We start from the raw sequence: 17697 nt of genomic DNA on the forward strand, positions 1-17697 counted from the left end.
ACTTCTGGTGCCAATGGTTGCATGTTTGAATCCATCGATTGAAAGTTGTTTTTGAGATTTTTGTTTCAAAGCCTATCCAAAACCCTAACCATTACCTTAACCATTTGGAGTTAATGCCTAATCTTAAGATTTCAGAGTTAATGCCTAAAATTAACCCTAACCTTAAACATTATTGCCTAATCTTAACCTTAAACAATTCAGAATTTGACATTTGGGACAACTTTGAAATTTGACATTTTAATGAATATCTAATTCTGACATGAGACAGTGCAAGTTTATTGTAGCCCCGCCATTCATTCATTTTGGTAGTGTGTCAATATAATCTGATTATCAGCTGTTGACACGAGTCAGAAAAGATGAGTGAATTGTACTAGATCAAACACCGAAGTGAGTATGCAGTTTAAGAATGTAGTAAGCTAGTACGGTATTCGGATACACCCATTGGCTACAGAAGCATCATGATATGCCTATTGAAACTGAAAAGGAACGTGCCTCTCTTTATTCAATTGCGGATATATATTGAACAAACGTAAACACAACATGTAATAATTTCAACGATTTTACTGAGTTACAGTTCATATAAGGAAGTCAGTCAATTGAAATAAATGCATTAGGCCTTGATCTATGGATTTCACATGACTGGGCAGGGGCACAGCCGTGGCTCGACCTGGGAGGGCAAAGGCCCACCCACTGGGGAGCCAGGCTCAGCCAGTCAAAAGTATTTTTCCCCACAAAAGTGCTTTATTACAGACAGAAATACTCCTCAGTTTCATCAGCTGTCCAGGTGTCTGGTCTCAGATGATCCCGCAGGTGAAGAAGCCGGATGTGGAGGTCCTGGACTGGCATGGTTACACGTAGTCTGTGGTTGTGAGGCTGGTTGGACACTGCCAAATTCTCAGAAAATAAGTTGGAGGAGAACTATGGTGGAGAAATTAACATTCCATTGTCTGGCAACAGCTCCGGGACCTTCCTGCAGTCAGCATGCCAATTGCACGCTCCTTCATAACTTGAGACATCTGTGGCATTGTGTTGTGTGACAAAACTGCACATTTTAGAGTGGCCTTTTATCATGCTGTTTAATCATCATCTTGATATGCCACACCTGTCAGGTAGATAGATTATCTTGGCAAAAGAGAAATGCTAACTAACAGGAATGTAAACAAATGTGGGCACAACATTTGAGAGAAATATGCTTTTTGTGGAACATTTCTGGTATCTTTTATTTCAGCTCATGAAACACAGGACCAACACTTTACATGTTGCATTTATATTCAGTATAAATATGCAGTACAAACTACATTTTCAAGTTTCCTATTCACACAAAATATTTTCAAAGATATTACATTTGGCCTCAGCCATTCATAAGATGGGTGTGACTCCCCTCATATTGGTGGCTTGGTTTGTTCTGATACACCTTATCTTCATTTACTTCCATCATCCATGGAGAGAAATCGTACTATAAGGAGGACTATACCACAGATAAAGTCCATTTCCATAATAAAACAGGCAATTCTTCCATCCTGGCAATATGCCCACTGTCAGCCAGTCCTAGCTCCCATTAACCCTGCATTATGTTGCCAAGCCTTGATCCTTGACATTGAAAGTAGCTTTCTCCACCATTTTCTGTCACCTTTGACCATCTGAACAGATGACTGGGTTGTGATTGGGACAGTGTTTTTTTTAAAGGTTTACCTGGACTGGGCTGTTCAGACATTTTATTTTTTATTTTTTTAACCTTTATTTTACTAGGCAAACCAGTTAAGAACAAATTCTTATTTTCAATGACGGCCTAGGAACAGTGGGTCAACTGCCTTGTTCAGGGGCAGATCGACAGATTTTTACCTTGTCGGACATGCATCTCCACTCCTGCCATGAGACACTGTTAAATAGCTCAGCATTTAGGTCAACCTTTGGACTGTCAAAGTCCTTCAGAGAGAGAGAGAGAGAGAGGGGGAAAGAGGGAGAGAGAGAAGACTCAGATAGAGATAACACCTGAGCATTAGGTGAGCTCCTCCTTCGGACTGGCAGTAGAGACAGGAGGAGGTGAGTGAATGTTCTACTGTTTCTCTAATTAATGCTGTATTTATTAACATGGTCAATTCTACAATTTGCTCATTATTTTTATATTGCATGTACTGGTTATCTTATTTGTGGCAGGTGTTGGCAGGTGTTTTCTGTAAGAGTGTAATTGACATAGAGAAAGATCAGAGATATAGGAGCAGTGGATAGAGGGGTTCCATATAACGCTCTAGCGGTGAGACTTTAGGGTTAATATGTGACATGTACCCCCACACTTAAGTGAGGATTCAAACTCCTGGGATATCATCCCTCTAAATAGCATCATGGTTCCACTCAAGGTTTCTTCCCAAATGTAGATGGAGTTTCCTTGCAATTGTCATCTTGGGCTAGCTTAAAGGAGTTGAGGACTCCATCTTCTTCCAGCAGACACTGCAATCTACAGTGACTATGTAATGGATTAAATGATACGACTTGGCATATTACAGTGTTCACCATAATCTAACAGTTGGAAATAGATGAGCAAACTGTAGGACAGATAAATATCAGCACAGAACCACACCCAGACTTACACTACACTTACACCTGAACACAGACACGTCCGTCACATCTTTCTTTCTCCCTGTGATAACAGTGTATTATACATTATAAGGATTCCTACGTTGACATTCTTTATCTGGGGGTCAAAGTTCACACATTCTAGTTAAAAGAGCCCTTCGCACCTTCAGCTGGCCCTGGCTGCTGTTAACCATTAACACCCTGCTCGCGGCCACGGAAAAGTTGGCATAGCAGGTTAACCTTCTTCTGGAGATGTCAGCAGTTGGCTAAACTATCCAAAACAAAGGTCTTCAAGAGTGTAGATCTTGGTGTGTGTGCGCGTGAGTTAGGGACTCGCCCGTAATGATTGTCAGAATACACCCCAGAGGTCTGTCAGTAAAGTATCAATCTGTGTAATCAATGACCACGGTCTTCAGCACAACCCCACACTGTTACATCTCTGTGTAAAATCTATAATTTTTTGTCTCTCTGTTCATATCTCTGTTTCTATATGACCAATCAGATTTTTGTTGTGCAATTGTTCCACTCCACACCCAATTGACTTCCATTTATCTGAGGGTGTAGTTACCGTACAGTATGTACCTGTGAGCTGCTACAGAATAGCTACGTTTTACAGCACAGTGCGTTATTGAGGTAATTTGGCAAGTCTGACAATGTGGGAGTTTAGGACATTGAGATTAGATCTAATCGGCTTTACCACTGCTACACACGGGAGGAAATGTTTTGTTGGGAGTAGAAGGGAAGTTTGTGTGTGTTAGCATTCTCACACTCTTGTCTGCATTGCATGATATGGCTGGGTAAAAATAGAGGGTCACTGTGTGCATCAGTATGTGGTGTGGCGTGTTGTGTTCTTACCCTGTGGTGTCTGTTGTAGGACATGGCTGGGTACAAGCCCAGGGTGATAGTTCTGAGTAAGAAGCCAGGTCATAGCTTTGGCTTCTTCCTGAGGGTGGAGAAAGGCGAGGATGGTCACCTGATCAGGAACCTTGAGATGGGCGGGCCGTCCGAGCTGGCGGGTTTGAAGGATGGAGACCGCATTCTCCGGGTCAACGGAACCTATGTGGATGAAATGGACCACTCACGGGTGAGGAGGGGAGGGGAGCTGACAGGGCTAATAGTTGTCCAATTACACATGAACCACTAGCTTCTCCCACTGTTATTGTATTGAAATTCTTCAGGTGTAAGCAAGTAATAGTAAGGTAATAGTAAGATAATAGTATGGTTATAACCTTATCCTCTGGTATTGTTCACACCTATCAAATCTTGTAAAGTGCCTTGAGTAGGTACCATTTTGGGTTTGGTAAATGTGGAATTACTAGATAACTCTAGAGCCATAGGTACTGCTGTAGCAACATACCATGCTTTGTCCCATCTCTTTGTGCTGTGTGCCCTGGGTTAGGTGGTGGACCTGGTGAAGGAGAGTGGTGCATCCGTCACCTTCCATGTTCTGGATGTGGCATCCTACAAGCAGGCCAAGACTGAGGGGGTGGATCTTTCTGACCCTCACCCCAAACCCACCCAGCCCACCATGAACGGAGTGGCAGGAGAGGCACCCAAACCTAAACTCTGCTACCTGGCCAAGTCCAGCGGGGGTTACGGCTTCTCTTTGCGCTCTGTCAAAGGTGAGAGGGGTGGGGCACACACACACACACACACACACACACACACACACACACACACACACACACACACACACACACACACACACACACACACACACACACACACACACACACACACACACACACACACACAGATGTAATCTCTTTGGTTATTTTTTTGATTGTGTGTGATACAGCTGATAGGACACATAGCAAGTCTTGTCATCTCTGTTTTGCTTGAAATAAACAGAGCAAGAAATAAACACATTATCATTGTCTCGCATAGCCAGAAGCATACCACTCTCCATCCCACTGCTAGCTTCCCTATGAACCTAAGCAGGGTTGGTCCTGGTCATTCCCTGGATGAGAGACCAGATGCTGCTGGAAGTTGTTTTGGAGGGCCAGTAGGAGGTACTATTTCCTTTGGTCTAAAAAATAAATTCCCCAGAGCAGTGATGGGGGACATTGCCCTATGTAGGGTGCCATCTTTCGGATCGGTGTTCTGACTCTCCTTGGTCACTAAAAATCCCATGGCACTTATCGTAAGAGTAGGGGTGTTATACTGTTCGTCTTTTGCATATCCAATGATAATGATTTTATGATTCTGTTTTAAACTCAATTTTCTTTCCTCCATTTCCTGATCCAGGTGAGGTGGGCATGTTCATGGCAGAGGTGAACCCAGGGGGTGTGGCCGAGAGGGCAGGGGTCAAGGCCAACGATCGTCTGATAGAGGTCAACGGGGAGAATATGGAGAACGCCACTCATGACCAGATAGTAGAGAAGGTTAGGATTCACCCCATATTTACACTACTCTGTGGCGAACTTTAAGTTCAATATCTGTCATGTTATTCTACAGTCTGTCAACACATCATGTTCAAATCAAATTTTATTTGACACATGCTTGGTAAACAACAGGTGTAGATGAACAGTTAAATTCTTATGGGCCCTTACCAATACACAGGGAAAAAAAGAGAAATAGAAAAATAATAACACATGGAAAAAAATACACAATGAGTAACATTAACGTGGCTATATACATGGGGGACAGGGACCGAGTCGATGTGCAGGGGTAATTGAGGTAGATATGTACATACAGGTAGGGACAACGTGACTAGGCAACAGGATATATAATAAAGAGTAACAACAGCGTATGTGATGAGTCAAAAGAGCTAGTGCAAAAGGGTCAATGCAGATAGTTAAATGGTTAACCAATAGCTACCTGGACTAACTATTTAGCAGCTTGGGAATAGAAGCTGTTCAGGGTCCTGCTGGTTCCAGTCTTGGTGTATAAGTACAGCTTGCCGTGCGGTAGCAGAGAGAACAGTCTGACTTGGGTGGCTGGAATCTTTTTAGGACCTTCTGTTACCGCCTGGTCTTGGATGGCAGGGAGCTCGGCCACAGCGATGTACTATGCCATACGCACTACCATCCGTAGCACCTTGCGGTCGAATGCCAAGCAGTTGCCATGCCAAGAAGTGATGCAGCCAGTCAAGATGCTCTCAGTGGTTTAGCTGTAGCCCATACCAAATCTTTTCAGCCTCCTGACAGGGAAGAGGCATTGCATTGCCCTCTTCATGACTGTGTTGGTGGTGTGTGGACCATGGCAACACCTTAGTGATGTGGACTCACTCAGAATGCAAGAGTTGGGACAATGATAATTCGGCAAATCAGTTTTCCTGATTCCATCTTTGTTCTAAGAGCAGCTTTGCCTTGAGAGCAGAAACAAATGTGATTGGTCAGGTTAAGGAAAGATATGTCATAAGTCTTTATTCTACATGAGTCTATTCTTCACAATTCATTTCAATCTGATAATTATTTGACATTCCACCATCCTTAAAGAGCCCCTGTTGTGTCCTCTCTGTCAGGTCAAGGCATCAGGCAGCAGAATCATGTTTCTATTGGTGGACGAGGACACAGACAAGTTCTACAAGAACAAACGCATCAAGCTTGGTGCGGGGCTAGCCACAGTGAAGTTCCTCCCACTGAAGCCACGCATTGTAGACTTGTTCAAAGGATCAGACGGCTATGGATACTTCCTAAAGGCTGAGCCTAACAAGACAGGTATGTGTGCTTGTGTGGTGTGTGAATTTTGACAACTTGGTTACACTTTACTTAAAGCCAACCAGTATAATGCATTAAGATGCGGTTATAATGACTTTTCAGAATGTATGAATCCCTTATAACAACACATCTACTAATAGCCACATAGGATTATTAATATTAGACTATTCATCAACAGCAGTCATCAGTCTGCGTCATTTTACACAATAAGGACATGCACTGTAAATATCGTCCCACCTGCAGGCCATTTCATCAAGGACATTGACAGGGGCAGCCCAGCTGATAGGGCGGGACTAAAGGAGATGGACAGGCTGGTTGCCGTGGAGGGAGAGGAAGTGGACAGCTGCAGCCATGAGCAGGTGGTGGACAGGATCAGGCAATGTGGCAACAAGTGCTGCCTCCTGGTGGTCGATGAAGACACGGACACGCTCTACAAGATGGTGAGTAGTCAGGGAGAAATCTTTCCTGTTGGATTTAGGAAATAAATGAATGAAACGTCAGTCAAAGGAGTTGGCTACAGCACATAGGCCTACAAATCTGGGGCAGTTTAAGTGTCTCAGAGCAGGAGTGCTGATCTAGCATCAGTTTTTCCTTTTGGATTATATTAAATGAGACGGGGGAGCTGATCCTGATGAGCACTCAAACTTTTTGAATACTCAGTGAAAGTAACCTCCTTTTCCACTTTACTTCCAGATCATGTCACTTAATCTTTAATAATAATGATAATAACATTAAATTACATTTGTTGAGTGCTTTTCATTTTCAATCAAGCTATTTCGAACAGGCTTCACAATTATATAATTTTATATATATGTAAAAGTATGTGTTATTTACTTCTGCCAGATGCATATTATAAACATTTTGCACAAGTCCATTGTGCTACACTTTTGCCCTTTGAAGACCATTCAAAAAGCCTACAGAATTGTTTTTTAAATGAAAGGCTGAGGGGCAGTCATTTCCTGGTAACTATCATAGCATATATTACAGGCTCAGGAAGTGGCCAGAGAGACAGGGCAGTAAAGAAGACTATAGTGGGGATTGAGATGTATGTCTGAGATTAATTGTGATATTCCACAGGGAGGCGTGTCTCCTCTTTTCTACTTGGAAGAGATGGGATTCCTCCTTCCAGCGAGCCCTCCACCCAGCTACCCAGAGTGCATCCCGGCCCTTGCCCCAGCCACCACAGCGCTCCTCAAGCTGTGTAAGATGGAGAAGACCTCCGCTGGGTACGGCTTCCACCTCAACAGTATCCAGGGGGTCTGTGGCCTGTACATCAATGAGGTAAGTACAATGTAGAGCACCTACTATACCCAATGGGTAGCCGAACGGATAAGATACTGCATCCCAAATACATGAACTTAACAAGACTGTTAATCAGATATGGGAAAGATCAGTGGAACAAAGCACATAATAACCTCAATTTATACACAACATGACCAAAAGTATGTGGACAGCTGCTCGTCGAAACATCTCATTACAAAATCGTGGGCATTAATATGGAGTTGGTCCCCCTTTTGCTGCTATAACAGCTTCTACTCTTCTGGGAAGGCTTTCCACTAGATGTTGGAATGTTGCGGGGACTTGCTTCCATTAGTGAGGTCGGGCACTGATGTTGGGTGAATAGTCCTGGTTCACAGTCTGCGTTCCAACTCATCCTGAATGTGTTCGATGGGGTTGAGGTCAGGGCGCTGTGCAAGCCAGTCAAGTTCTTCTACACCGATGTCGACAAACCATTTCTGTATGGACCCCCCGTGCACAAAGCGAAACAATTCCAGACAAATTGTCATGCTGAAACATACTATTGCCACAAAGTTGGAAGCACAGAATTGTCTAGAATGTCATTGTATGCTGTAGTGTTAAAGTTTCCCTTCAATGTAACTATGGGGCCTAGCCCGAACCATAAAAAACAGGCCCAGACCATTATTCCTCCTCTCCCAAACTTTACAGTTGGCACTATGCATTCGGACAGGTAGCGTTCTCCTGGCATCCGCCAAACTCAGATTGGTCCGTCAGACTGCCAGAATGTGAAGCATGAGACATCACTCCAGAGAACGCGTTTCAACTGCTCCAGAGTCCAATGGCGGCGAGCTTTACACCACTCCAGCCGACGCTTGGCATTGCGCATGGTGATCTTAGGCTTGTGTGCGGCTGCTCAGCCATGGAAACCAATTTCATGAAGCTCTCGACGAACAGTTCTTGTGCTGACGTTGTTTCCAGAGGCACTCGGCTGTCCCGTTTTGTGAGCTTGTGTGGCCTACCACTTCGCGGCTAAGCCGTTGTTGCTCCTAGTCGTTCCACTTCACAATAACAGCACTTACAGAAATTTGACGAACGGACGTGTTGGAAAGTTGGCACCGTGTGAAGGTACCACGTTGAAAGTCACGGAGCTCTTCAGTAAGGCCATTCTACTGCCAATGTTTGTCTATGAAGATTGCATGGCTGTGTGCTCGATTTTATACACTTGTCAGCAACGGGCGTGGCTGAAATAGCCAATTCCACTAATTTGAAGGGGTGTCCACATACTTTGTATATATTGTGTACCTCTGAAACACTCCGGTCATTCAGCAACTGTCAACTGTCTACATTTCAAACCATTCCAAACTCAGCTCACCCCTTGCGGTGTTCTCTCCCTCAGGTGGTGAAGGGCGGAGCTGCAGACAGGGTGGGTATGGAGGACGATGACATTGTGGTGGAAGTGGACGGTGTAAACGTGGAGCAGAGCAGTCACCAGCAAGTGGTGGGGTTGATCCGTAACAGCGGCAGCTCACTGGTGCTCCTAGTGGCTGGGAAGCAGGCCTATGACCACTTCAAAGCCAAAGGGGTGGCCATCACACCCCAGCTCCTCACCCCCGCACCCACAGCCAGGTCCCCATCCCCACCCCCCTCCCCCACAGCCAGGTCCCCATCCCCATCCCCACCCCTCTCCCCCACAGCCAGGTCCCCATCTCCACCCCCCTCCCCCACAGCCAGGTCCCCATCCCCACCCCCCTCCCCCACAGCCAGGTCCCCATCCCCATCCCCACCCCCCTCCCCAGCCCAAAGACACACACCAGCCCAGATAGACACGCCAGCCACTCTGGAGGAAGTCCGAGAGGAGGTGGAGGAGGAGGAGGAGGAAGCTAAGCCATACATCCCACTGCCCCAGACACGAGAGAGAGTGAGTGACATAACATAAATGTGCTCGAGTGCCTTGGTACCTTCTGAACTAGATTCAAATTACTCATTACTCTGAATGTATAGACTAGAACCAAAGTATTCAGAAGCAAGTTAGTATCAATTGTATTTGCCCACAATTCTATTGCAGACAATTATTTGATACTTTCTCTCCCTTAGACTCCATCTGTGTCTTCAGCAGCATCATCTTGCTCGAGTGTTGATGAGAGACTCTGAGAAGTCACCAATTAGAAACAACTTCCTGACTTTTTCTGTCTCCCGTCAACCTTTGTACCATGCAGGATAATGTGGATATCTTGGCATAAAAACTCTGATCAAACTAAATACATTCCAATGACAGTCTGTTTAAAGGTATGAATACAATTGGTTTAAAAAAGTAATAAATTGTTATGTATTTATTGATGTATAATTGCATTGATCAGTTAGATGCCACTGTTACCCAACAACCGTATGGATTCATATGATCTTATTACAAACACCTGCAATGTAGAAAAATAACACTAGTAATACCAGTTCAATGTGTTATACTATAACAAAAACCATATAGCGACATCGGCCTGCACCTTAATCATAAAGCTGTCTTTTAGATAGCATTTAAATGGTCATTTATTTTAGCAGATGCCAAATACCGCTCTCATAGAGACAAAGTATCCAGTCCCAGATCTGTGTATAAGTCACTATTCACTTATTCTTTGCTTAACTGGTACATTTATAGTGGCATTGCAGTACTTAAAAGAAAGGGAACGGAGTAACTAATAACCACATAAATTGGTTTATTCTGTAGCTTTCCCACCTGTGTGAAAGCACAGTAGAGTACAGTAGATATTTGCACACATTCACCAACAAACAAACCTAGGTACATGTACAGACTGGACACCATGAATGATGCTAGCAAATAGCATCATGGGCATTGGGGATACATTTCTTCTTTAATTTTGAGTATTCTGTTTATCAAAAATAGAGTGTAAACTTCAGATAGTGATGGTCTTTACAAACCATTCATAAAACAAAGCTAGTGTTTGCAGTGAAGCTGGGCTGTGCTGTATACTATGCAGTTCTCCTGTGGTCAGATTCATTTAAGGCTAGACAGAACCTGTCCAACGGCTCAACAGCACGATGACACATCCACATTGTTTTAGTCATCCCCCCCACGTTCACCCCAACATTAGTCCAGCGTTCCATGGCACCAATTCCCCTCCATTGAATCCCCCCGACACCAATGGTCCACATGGCCAAGCGTCGGCCCTTCCTGATTCAGGAAACACAGGCAAAACGTCTTCTTCTCGCCACCACACAAACGGACCAGAGATTTAAAAAAGAGAAAATCTAAATCCCACAGACTCAAAGTTCAGTTCTGGACGCCAGCTGAGCTTCCAGGTAAAGGGTCAAGTTCAAAGTGGGGTCAGGGGGTCATGTGCTTCTCGGGAGCCTGTTTGTGGGCGAGGTAGAGGAAAAGGATGCTGGAGAGGGCACTGACGAGGAAGATGACGTCGAACCATCGGTGGTAGAAGTTGAACTGCAACTCGCCCAGCACCTTGGTCACGATAGAGCGATACTCTAGAGGCATGCTCATCCTCATGAGGAGAACGGACGAGACAAAGTACATCCCCTGAGAGAAACAAGAGAGAGACACGCAGGATGTCAGTTGTCTTTTGCACTAACTTACAGTATCTAAAGATTGAATAGACAACTGATCACAAAAAAGCATTTGAACTGAAATATATGGCCTCTGCTCTTTGTGACAAATCTTGCATATAACAAAACACATACGGACCATGATTTGAGCTAGAACCAGCACTATAACATTGGAGGACTTGCTGCTGGAGATGGCATAGAAGAACTAGAGAGAAACCAGATCAGTGTTAGGATACATCATAACATGCCTCGGTAGACTGACTACTTCCTGTCTGTAGTTGGCTTACCTTGGTGAGTGTGATGAGAAGGCCTCTAATAGAGGTGACGATGATGATGCCCACCAGGATGAAGGAGATATGCTGAGACCAGATCTTTACCTGCCGAGGAGAGGATATGTAAGGAAAACTAGAGCAACAATAGAACACACCAATACAACTTACTATTTCCATTTGGAATTATCCCATAAAAGTGAAGACTGAGTACAGAAGGACATTTTAATAAAATGACAACCATTAACATTACTTGAGGTGTGTGTGTGCATGAGCAGCAGAACTCACATCAAACTGAATGCCTAGGTAGTTAACAGTGATCTCAATCCCTCTAATCACTGGATCAGTCTTCCCAACACAGTCAAACACAATGTTAATGGTGGCCTTAGAGGGACAAAAAACAGGGTTACTACAGATATAGTTTTGGGGCCTGATGTGGATATGATAAACTGACTGTATGTGAAGTATAATGTCATTCTATTTGAAAGCAAAAACAATATGGGTAGAAGAACAAATGTTTTAACTTAGACACAATACATGTTACTAAATAGAGATCAAAAGACACTGAATATTCTCTAAACTGACAGATACCAAACTCAAACTTGATTTTCTCAGATTCCTCTGTTTCTAAGGCTGTCAAGCAAGCTAACCAGTGGCTAGTCGGGCAGAGGTGAATCTAGGTCTCAGTCAGACTATGTCTGTAACTCTTACCATAAAGATTTTCCACACACAGTAGAAGGAGAAGAAATAACCCAGGAAGTTGAAGTATTTCCCCTGGAATGTCTTGGAGTATTCAATCCGCTCCTACAGTCCAGGAAAGAAAGAGTGAAGAGAGGGACAAAGACACATTATTACAATCAACCAAACGTACATAACAATAGGCTTAACACAAAACACAAAACACAACACAACACTACATACACTACCAGTCAAAAGTTTGGACACCTACTCATTCAAGGGTTTTTCTTTATTTTTACGATGTTCTACATTATAGAATAATAGTGAAGACATCAACACTATGAAATAGCATATATGGAATCATGTAGTAGCCAAAAAACGTGTTCAACAAATCAAAATATAATCTATATTTTAGGTTCTTCAAAGTAGCCACCCTTTTCCTTGATGATAGCTTGCATACTCTTGACATTCTCTCAACCAGCTTCACCTGGAATGCTTTTCCAAAAGTCTTGAAGGAGTCCCCACATATGCTGAGCACTTCTTGGCTGTTTTTCCTTCACTCTGCGGTCAACTCATCCCAAACCATCTCAATTGGGTTGTGGTTGGGTGATTGTGGAGGCCAGGTCATGTGATGCAGCACTCCATCACTCTCCTTCTTGGTCAAATAGCCCTTCGACAGCCTGGAGATGTTATGGGTCATTGTCCTGTTGAAAAACAAATGATAGTCCCACTAAGCCCAAACCAGATGGGAAGGCATATCTCTGCAGAATGCTGTAGTAGTCATCCTGGTTAAGTGTTCCTTGAATTCTAAGTTTCACCAGCAAAGCACCCCGACACCATCACACCTCCTCCATGCTTCACGGTGGGAACCACACATGCGGAGATCATCCGTCCACCACTCTGCATCTCACAAAGACAAGTGGTTGGAACCAAAAATCTCAAATTTAGACTCACCAAAGGACAGACTTCCACTGGTCTTATGTCCATTGCCTGTGTTTCTTGGCCCAAGCAAGTCTCTTATTGGTCTCCTTTAGTAGTGGTTTCTTTGCAGCAATTCGACCATGAAGGCCTGGTTCACACAGTCTCCTCTGAACCGTTGATATTGAGATGTGTCTGTTTTGGGCTGCAATTTATGAAGCTGGTAACTTTAATGAACTTATCCTCTGCAGCAGAGGTAACTCTGGGTCTTCCTTTCCTGCGGCGGTCCTCATGAGAGCCAGTTTCATCATAGCGCTTGATGGTTTTTGCGACTGCACTTCAAGAAACTTTAAAAGTTCTTGAAATTCTCCTGATTGACTGACCTTCATGTCTTAAAGTAATGATGGACTGTCGTTTCTCTTTTCTTATTTGAGCTGTTCTTGCCATAATATGGACTTAGTATTTTACCAAATAGGGCTATCTTCTGTATGCCACCCCTATCTTGTCACAACACAACTGATTGGCTGAAGTGCATTTAAGGAAAGAAATTCCACAAATGAACTTTTAACAAGGCACACCTGTTCATTGAAATGCATTCCAGGTGACTACCCCCATGAACACTTTTTCGGTTAATACATGATTCCATATCTGTTATTTCATAGTTACTATTTTCTAAATTGTAGAATAATAGTGAAGACATCAAAACTATGAAATCAAAAAAAGTATTAGACAAGTCAAAATATATTTTAGATTCTTCAAAATAGCCATCCTTTGCCTTGATGACAGCTTTGCACACACTTGGCATTCTCTCAACCAGCTTCATGAGGTAGTCACCTGGAATGCATATATATATATGTGTGTGTGTGTGTGTGTGTGTGTGTGTGTGTGTGTGTGTGTGTGTGTGTGTGTGTGTGTGTGTGTGTGTGTGTGTGTGTGTGTGTGTGTGTGTGTGTGTGTGTGTGTAAAACCTGCATGACTTTATGTGTGACAAAGAACATAATATGGGGGGAAATTCTTCAGGTACTGCATCTTGAACTCCTCTGAATGAATAATATTTACACACATTTTTGGGGCACTCAATTCTTTTTAGAATATGGTAACACAGAAAACAGAGTATGCTTTGAACTGAAATACTGTTTACTTAAGTACTTAAGAGGAACTCAATGATTTGGGACTCAGTTTTGGTGGCAACAACCCCAAGACTAGATGTGCAACTTGTTTCTGCTTTTCCAAGACTATCCAGTCCGTAGCACTTATGGCAAATGGAGATCAATATCTTCTGGCAAAACCGTCAGATTCCATCAACAATGTTAAGAAATATTGTACAGCACACCTGTGGGTTGAATTTCTAGTTGCGTGGACCTGACCGGAGGACAATGAGCCCCGCACACAACACAGACCTCAATGCAACAAACTAGTGTGAACCGGATCAAAGCAGAGAGGTGGCCATTTGGGGTACTGGCAGGGTGAAACGTGTTCACCCTTCCCCAAGTTAAGTAGCCTGCACCTCTCTCATTTCATCCGCAGGCATTGACAATCCTCAAATTCTATTTAGCCATTGGATTGAAAGACAAGTTATTGTGAATTACAGCTATTTTTCCGGCTGAACAATACCTGTGTCTCCCCCACTGGCTTTTGCTCCAAATACTTTGAATACCTTCACTATTGTGCATAGGCATTGTCCTCTAGAAGATCTCCAATAACACTACCCTTGCATCACCTTATCAAACTTAGTTGATTTTACCATTGAGTTGTGTGAATTTATTATGCATTATTGTTTGTTTTTGCTTTGGTATTAGTATTTTGATGTATCAGTCTGATGTATCAGTCACTTTCTGTTTCATGCTGGTTCTCACAACTGGTCTTATAGTAAGCCATCTAGCTACAGAAATAAAGGCACGGCCAGTAGACTAGCTAAATATCCATTTCCAAATGTTTTTGTCACTGGCCTACACACCCCATAATGTCAAAGTGGAATTCTATTTATTGAAATGTTCACAAATTAATAAAAAATGAAAAGCTGAAATGTCTTGAATCAATAAGCATTCAACCTTATTTATTTTTGTGCAAGCCTAAATAAGTTCAGGAGTAAAATGTAGCTTAACAAGTCACATACGTTGCATGGACAGGGAGGTTTTCCAATGCCTCGCAAAGGGCACCTATTGGTAGATGGGTAAAAAAAAAAAAAAAACAGGCACTGAATATCCCTTTTGTCCTGAATACAAAGTGTTATGTTTGGGGCAAATACTGAGTAGCACCCCCCATATTTTCAAGCATAGTGGTGGCTGCATCATGATGTAGGTATACTTGTAATAGTTAAAGGACTGGGGAGTTTTTCAGGACAAAAAAGAAACAGCTAAGCACAGGCTAACCCCTAGACCAAAACTAGTCTCTGTCTGAAACTGGGAGATTAATTCAACTTTCAGCAGGACAGTAACCAAAAACACAAGGCCACATCTACACTGGAGTTACTTACCCTGAAGACAGTGAATGTTCCTGAGTGGCCAAGTTACAGTTTTGACTTAAATCTACTTGAAAATCTATGGAAAGACCTGAAAATGGTTGTCTAGCAGTGATCAATAACCAATTTGTCAGAGTTTGTAGAATTTTGCACAATCCAGGTGTGGAAAGCTCTTAGAGACTTACACAGAAAGAGTCACAGCTGTAATCGCTGCCAAAGGTGCTTCAACAAAGTATTGACTCAGGGGTGTGAATACTTATGTAAATTAGTATAATTTACTTGTCGATTTGCAAAAATGTCTAAAAACATATTTTCACAACTTTGTCAATATGGGGTATTATGTGTAGAAGGGTGAGAGAAAAATATATTTAATCCATTTTAAATTCAGGCTGTAATGCAAAACAAAATGGGGAATAAGTCAAGGGGTATGAATACTTTCTGAAGGCACTGTAGCAATAACGTTACTTGTGTAGCTAGTAACTAATATAACATACCTCATAGTCTTTGAACAGCTGCCGCATGAAGAACAGCCACCCAAAGCCAAAGAACAGCAGCTGGGAAGAGAGTTCGAAGATTTCCACGTTAGTTAACTTGCACCAGACAGTGTATGTGCAAACATCCTAACGTTAGCTGGCTAAGCAATAAGATCCCAAAATGGTGTGATGCGTTATCTAGCTAACGTTAGTTCTTACCTGTGAGGTGAACATGATCACTGAATCCATAAGAAACAACATTTTGATCAGGAAACCACGGCCTAAAATCTGTAGAATACTTTCAGTTCAAAGTTTCTAAATTCATGTCTGACTGCAATACAAATGGCAATGAACACGTAACAACGTGGTTATTTTGTTATTATTTGCATTGTGGAAACGCGTCGTTCACCTGTCACCTTGCTGAATTGAGGACTACGTCATCAGAATAAATTGGAAAAGTCCATTCCGTCGCAATAACGTGACGTCCAAAATGCGTTTGGACAGAGAGGAAGAGGCCAGGCGAGAGGTTTCACTCTTGCTAAAATCTGTCCAAAATAAGGCAAATTTGTTTCTATGGGTTTATTTTAGGACAACAACTCCCATTGCTAGGGCGGAGACATGAGCATTTCATAATTATAAACAGATCTCTGCTTGAATGGTTTATTAAGTTTAAAGGGATAGTTGACCCAAATGACATCTCGGGCGTGTCCGAACGAATCACTTTTATTAAGTTGCTGACCATCGTTGGTCAAGGCTTTCAAAGTGTGTTGTAATATGGTTATAAAAATGATCAGACTTGGAACTAAATATTGACTACATGAACTTATTAAAAATTATGTGATCAAAGGTCATGAGGTTTTTGATTAAGGCGCCAACTGCACCATGCAGCCATCACCTGCATTGTGGGTGGCACTATTGGTCAACCACACGAGGGTGTTTTTGTTTGACCTACACAAACGTGGCTAAAGATGTGACTGAATCAGGAACCAACTTATATTTTATTCTAAAGCAACAGGGGTTACAAATGAAAGTCATATTTGAGACATCACTCTCATTAATTCATTATACACCTTGTGTTTTCATTGTGTTACACTGTATGGTGTATATATACTGTAGGGGCAGCAGGTAGCCTAGTGGTTAGAGCGTTGGGACAGTAACCGAAAGGTTGCTAGATCGAGGTAAAAATCTGTCGTTCTGCCCCTGAACAAGGCAGATAACCCACTGTTCCGAAACCATCATTTTAAATAAGAATTGGTTCTTAACTGACTTTCCTAGTTAAATAAAAAGTTTATTTGGACATTTATCCAGAAAAACTTATATCAACAATATCAGCTTTGTTGATACTGACAAGTTGAGCTGAGCCTTGCTGTTGGAAAACCACTAGTGTCCGACTTTCAGCTATCGCAGATGCACCTCCCCCGACTTTACTCAACTTTCGTCTACAGTAGGCTTCATTAGGCTTACTGCTCAAACCCACCCATTGATTTCCTTACCATTTAAGCAGTCTATGGATACAGTCTGGTCTCATAGTCAGACTAGACATTAACATGCTAAATGTAAATCCAGGACACTCAAATTAGTACGACATGCTACATTTGGTATGGTTACAGAAGGTTACTTAAGGCAAAAACAAAGGTAGGGAGGTTGGTTGTGTAGCTCGAACATCTCATCACAGACAACTTTAGCATTAGCAACTACTTACTACATTTTAGCTACTGTGCACTGCTTAGCATGTTAGCTAACCCCAACCCTTTAACTTAAGTCCTAACCTTAACCCTAGCCTAGCTAATGTTAGCCACCTAGCTAACATTAGCCACAACAAATTGTAATTCATTACATAGAAGTTTTGCAAA

The 17697-nt window shown here is 42.6% G+C and overlaps 2 protein-coding genes across 2 annotated transcripts; one reads left to right on the forward strand and one right to left on the reverse strand.

The window, feature by feature from the left end:
* Positions 1-1913: 1913 nt before the first annotated feature.
* On the forward strand, positions 1914-9808 carry LOC109870985 (Na(+)/H(+) exchange regulatory cofactor NHE-RF3-like). The gene is made up of 9 exons (XM_020461718.2): positions 1914-2043; positions 3449-3658; positions 3974-4196; positions 4822-4958; positions 6041-6236; positions 6480-6676; positions 7314-7517; positions 8872-9393; positions 9570-9808. The coding sequence occupies exons 2-9, from the start codon at positions 3452-3454 to the stop codon at positions 9624-9626; spliced, it is 1743 nt and encodes a 580-aa protein (XP_020317307.2). The 5' UTR covers positions 1914-2043; positions 3449-3451; the 3' UTR covers positions 9627-9808.
* A 173-nt stretch (positions 9809-9981) lies between these two features.
* LOC109871202 (Golgi pH regulator-like) lies at positions 9982-16330 on the reverse strand. Its single transcript, XM_020462021.2, has 7 exons — positions 16064-16330; positions 15866-15925; positions 12026-12118; positions 11603-11698; positions 11333-11422; positions 11185-11250; positions 9982-11019 (listed from the first exon to the last, which is right to left on the reverse strand). The coding sequence occupies exons 1-7, from the start codon at positions 16103-16105 to the stop codon at positions 10813-10815; spliced, it is 654 nt and encodes a 217-aa protein (XP_020317610.1). The 5' UTR covers positions 16106-16330; the 3' UTR covers positions 9982-10812.
* Between the last annotated feature and the right edge of the window lie 1367 nt (positions 16331-17697).

The sequence above is a fragment of the Oncorhynchus kisutch genome, linkage group LG26 (assembly GCF_002021735.2).
Source record: "Oncorhynchus kisutch isolate 150728-3 linkage group LG26, Okis_V2, whole genome shotgun sequence".
In the NCBI taxonomy this organism is placed as follows: domain Eukaryota; kingdom Metazoa; phylum Chordata; class Actinopteri; order Salmoniformes; family Salmonidae; genus Oncorhynchus; species Oncorhynchus kisutch.

Excerpts from the sequence above, each read along its gene's own strand:
- LOC109870985 (XM_020461718.2), top strand. The coding sequence starts at position 3,452 with ATGGCTGGGTACAAGCCCAGGGTGATAGTTCTGAGTAAGAAGCCAGGT. Across the intron at positions 6,677-7,313 it reads CGGACACGCTCTACAAGATG|GGAGGCGTGTCTCCTCTTTT; the intron begins GTGAGTAGTCAG and ends GATATTCCACAG. Across the intron at positions 7,518-8,871 it reads GTGGCCTGTACATCAATGAG|GTGGTGAAGGGCGGAGCTGC; the intron begins GTAAGTACAATG and ends TCTCTCCCTCAG.
- LOC109871202 (XM_020462021.2), bottom strand. The coding sequence starts at position 16,105 with ATGTTGTTTCTTATGGATTCAGTGATCATGTTCACCTCACAG. Across the intron at positions 15,926-16,063 it reads TGATCATGTTCACCTCACAG|CTGCTGTTCTTTGGCTTTGG; the intron begins GTAAGAACTAAC and ends CTCTCTTCCCAG. Across the intron at positions 12,119-15,865 it reads AGCTGTTCAAAGACTATGAG|GAGCGGATTGAATACTCCAA; the intron begins GTATGTTATATT and ends CCTGGACTGTAG.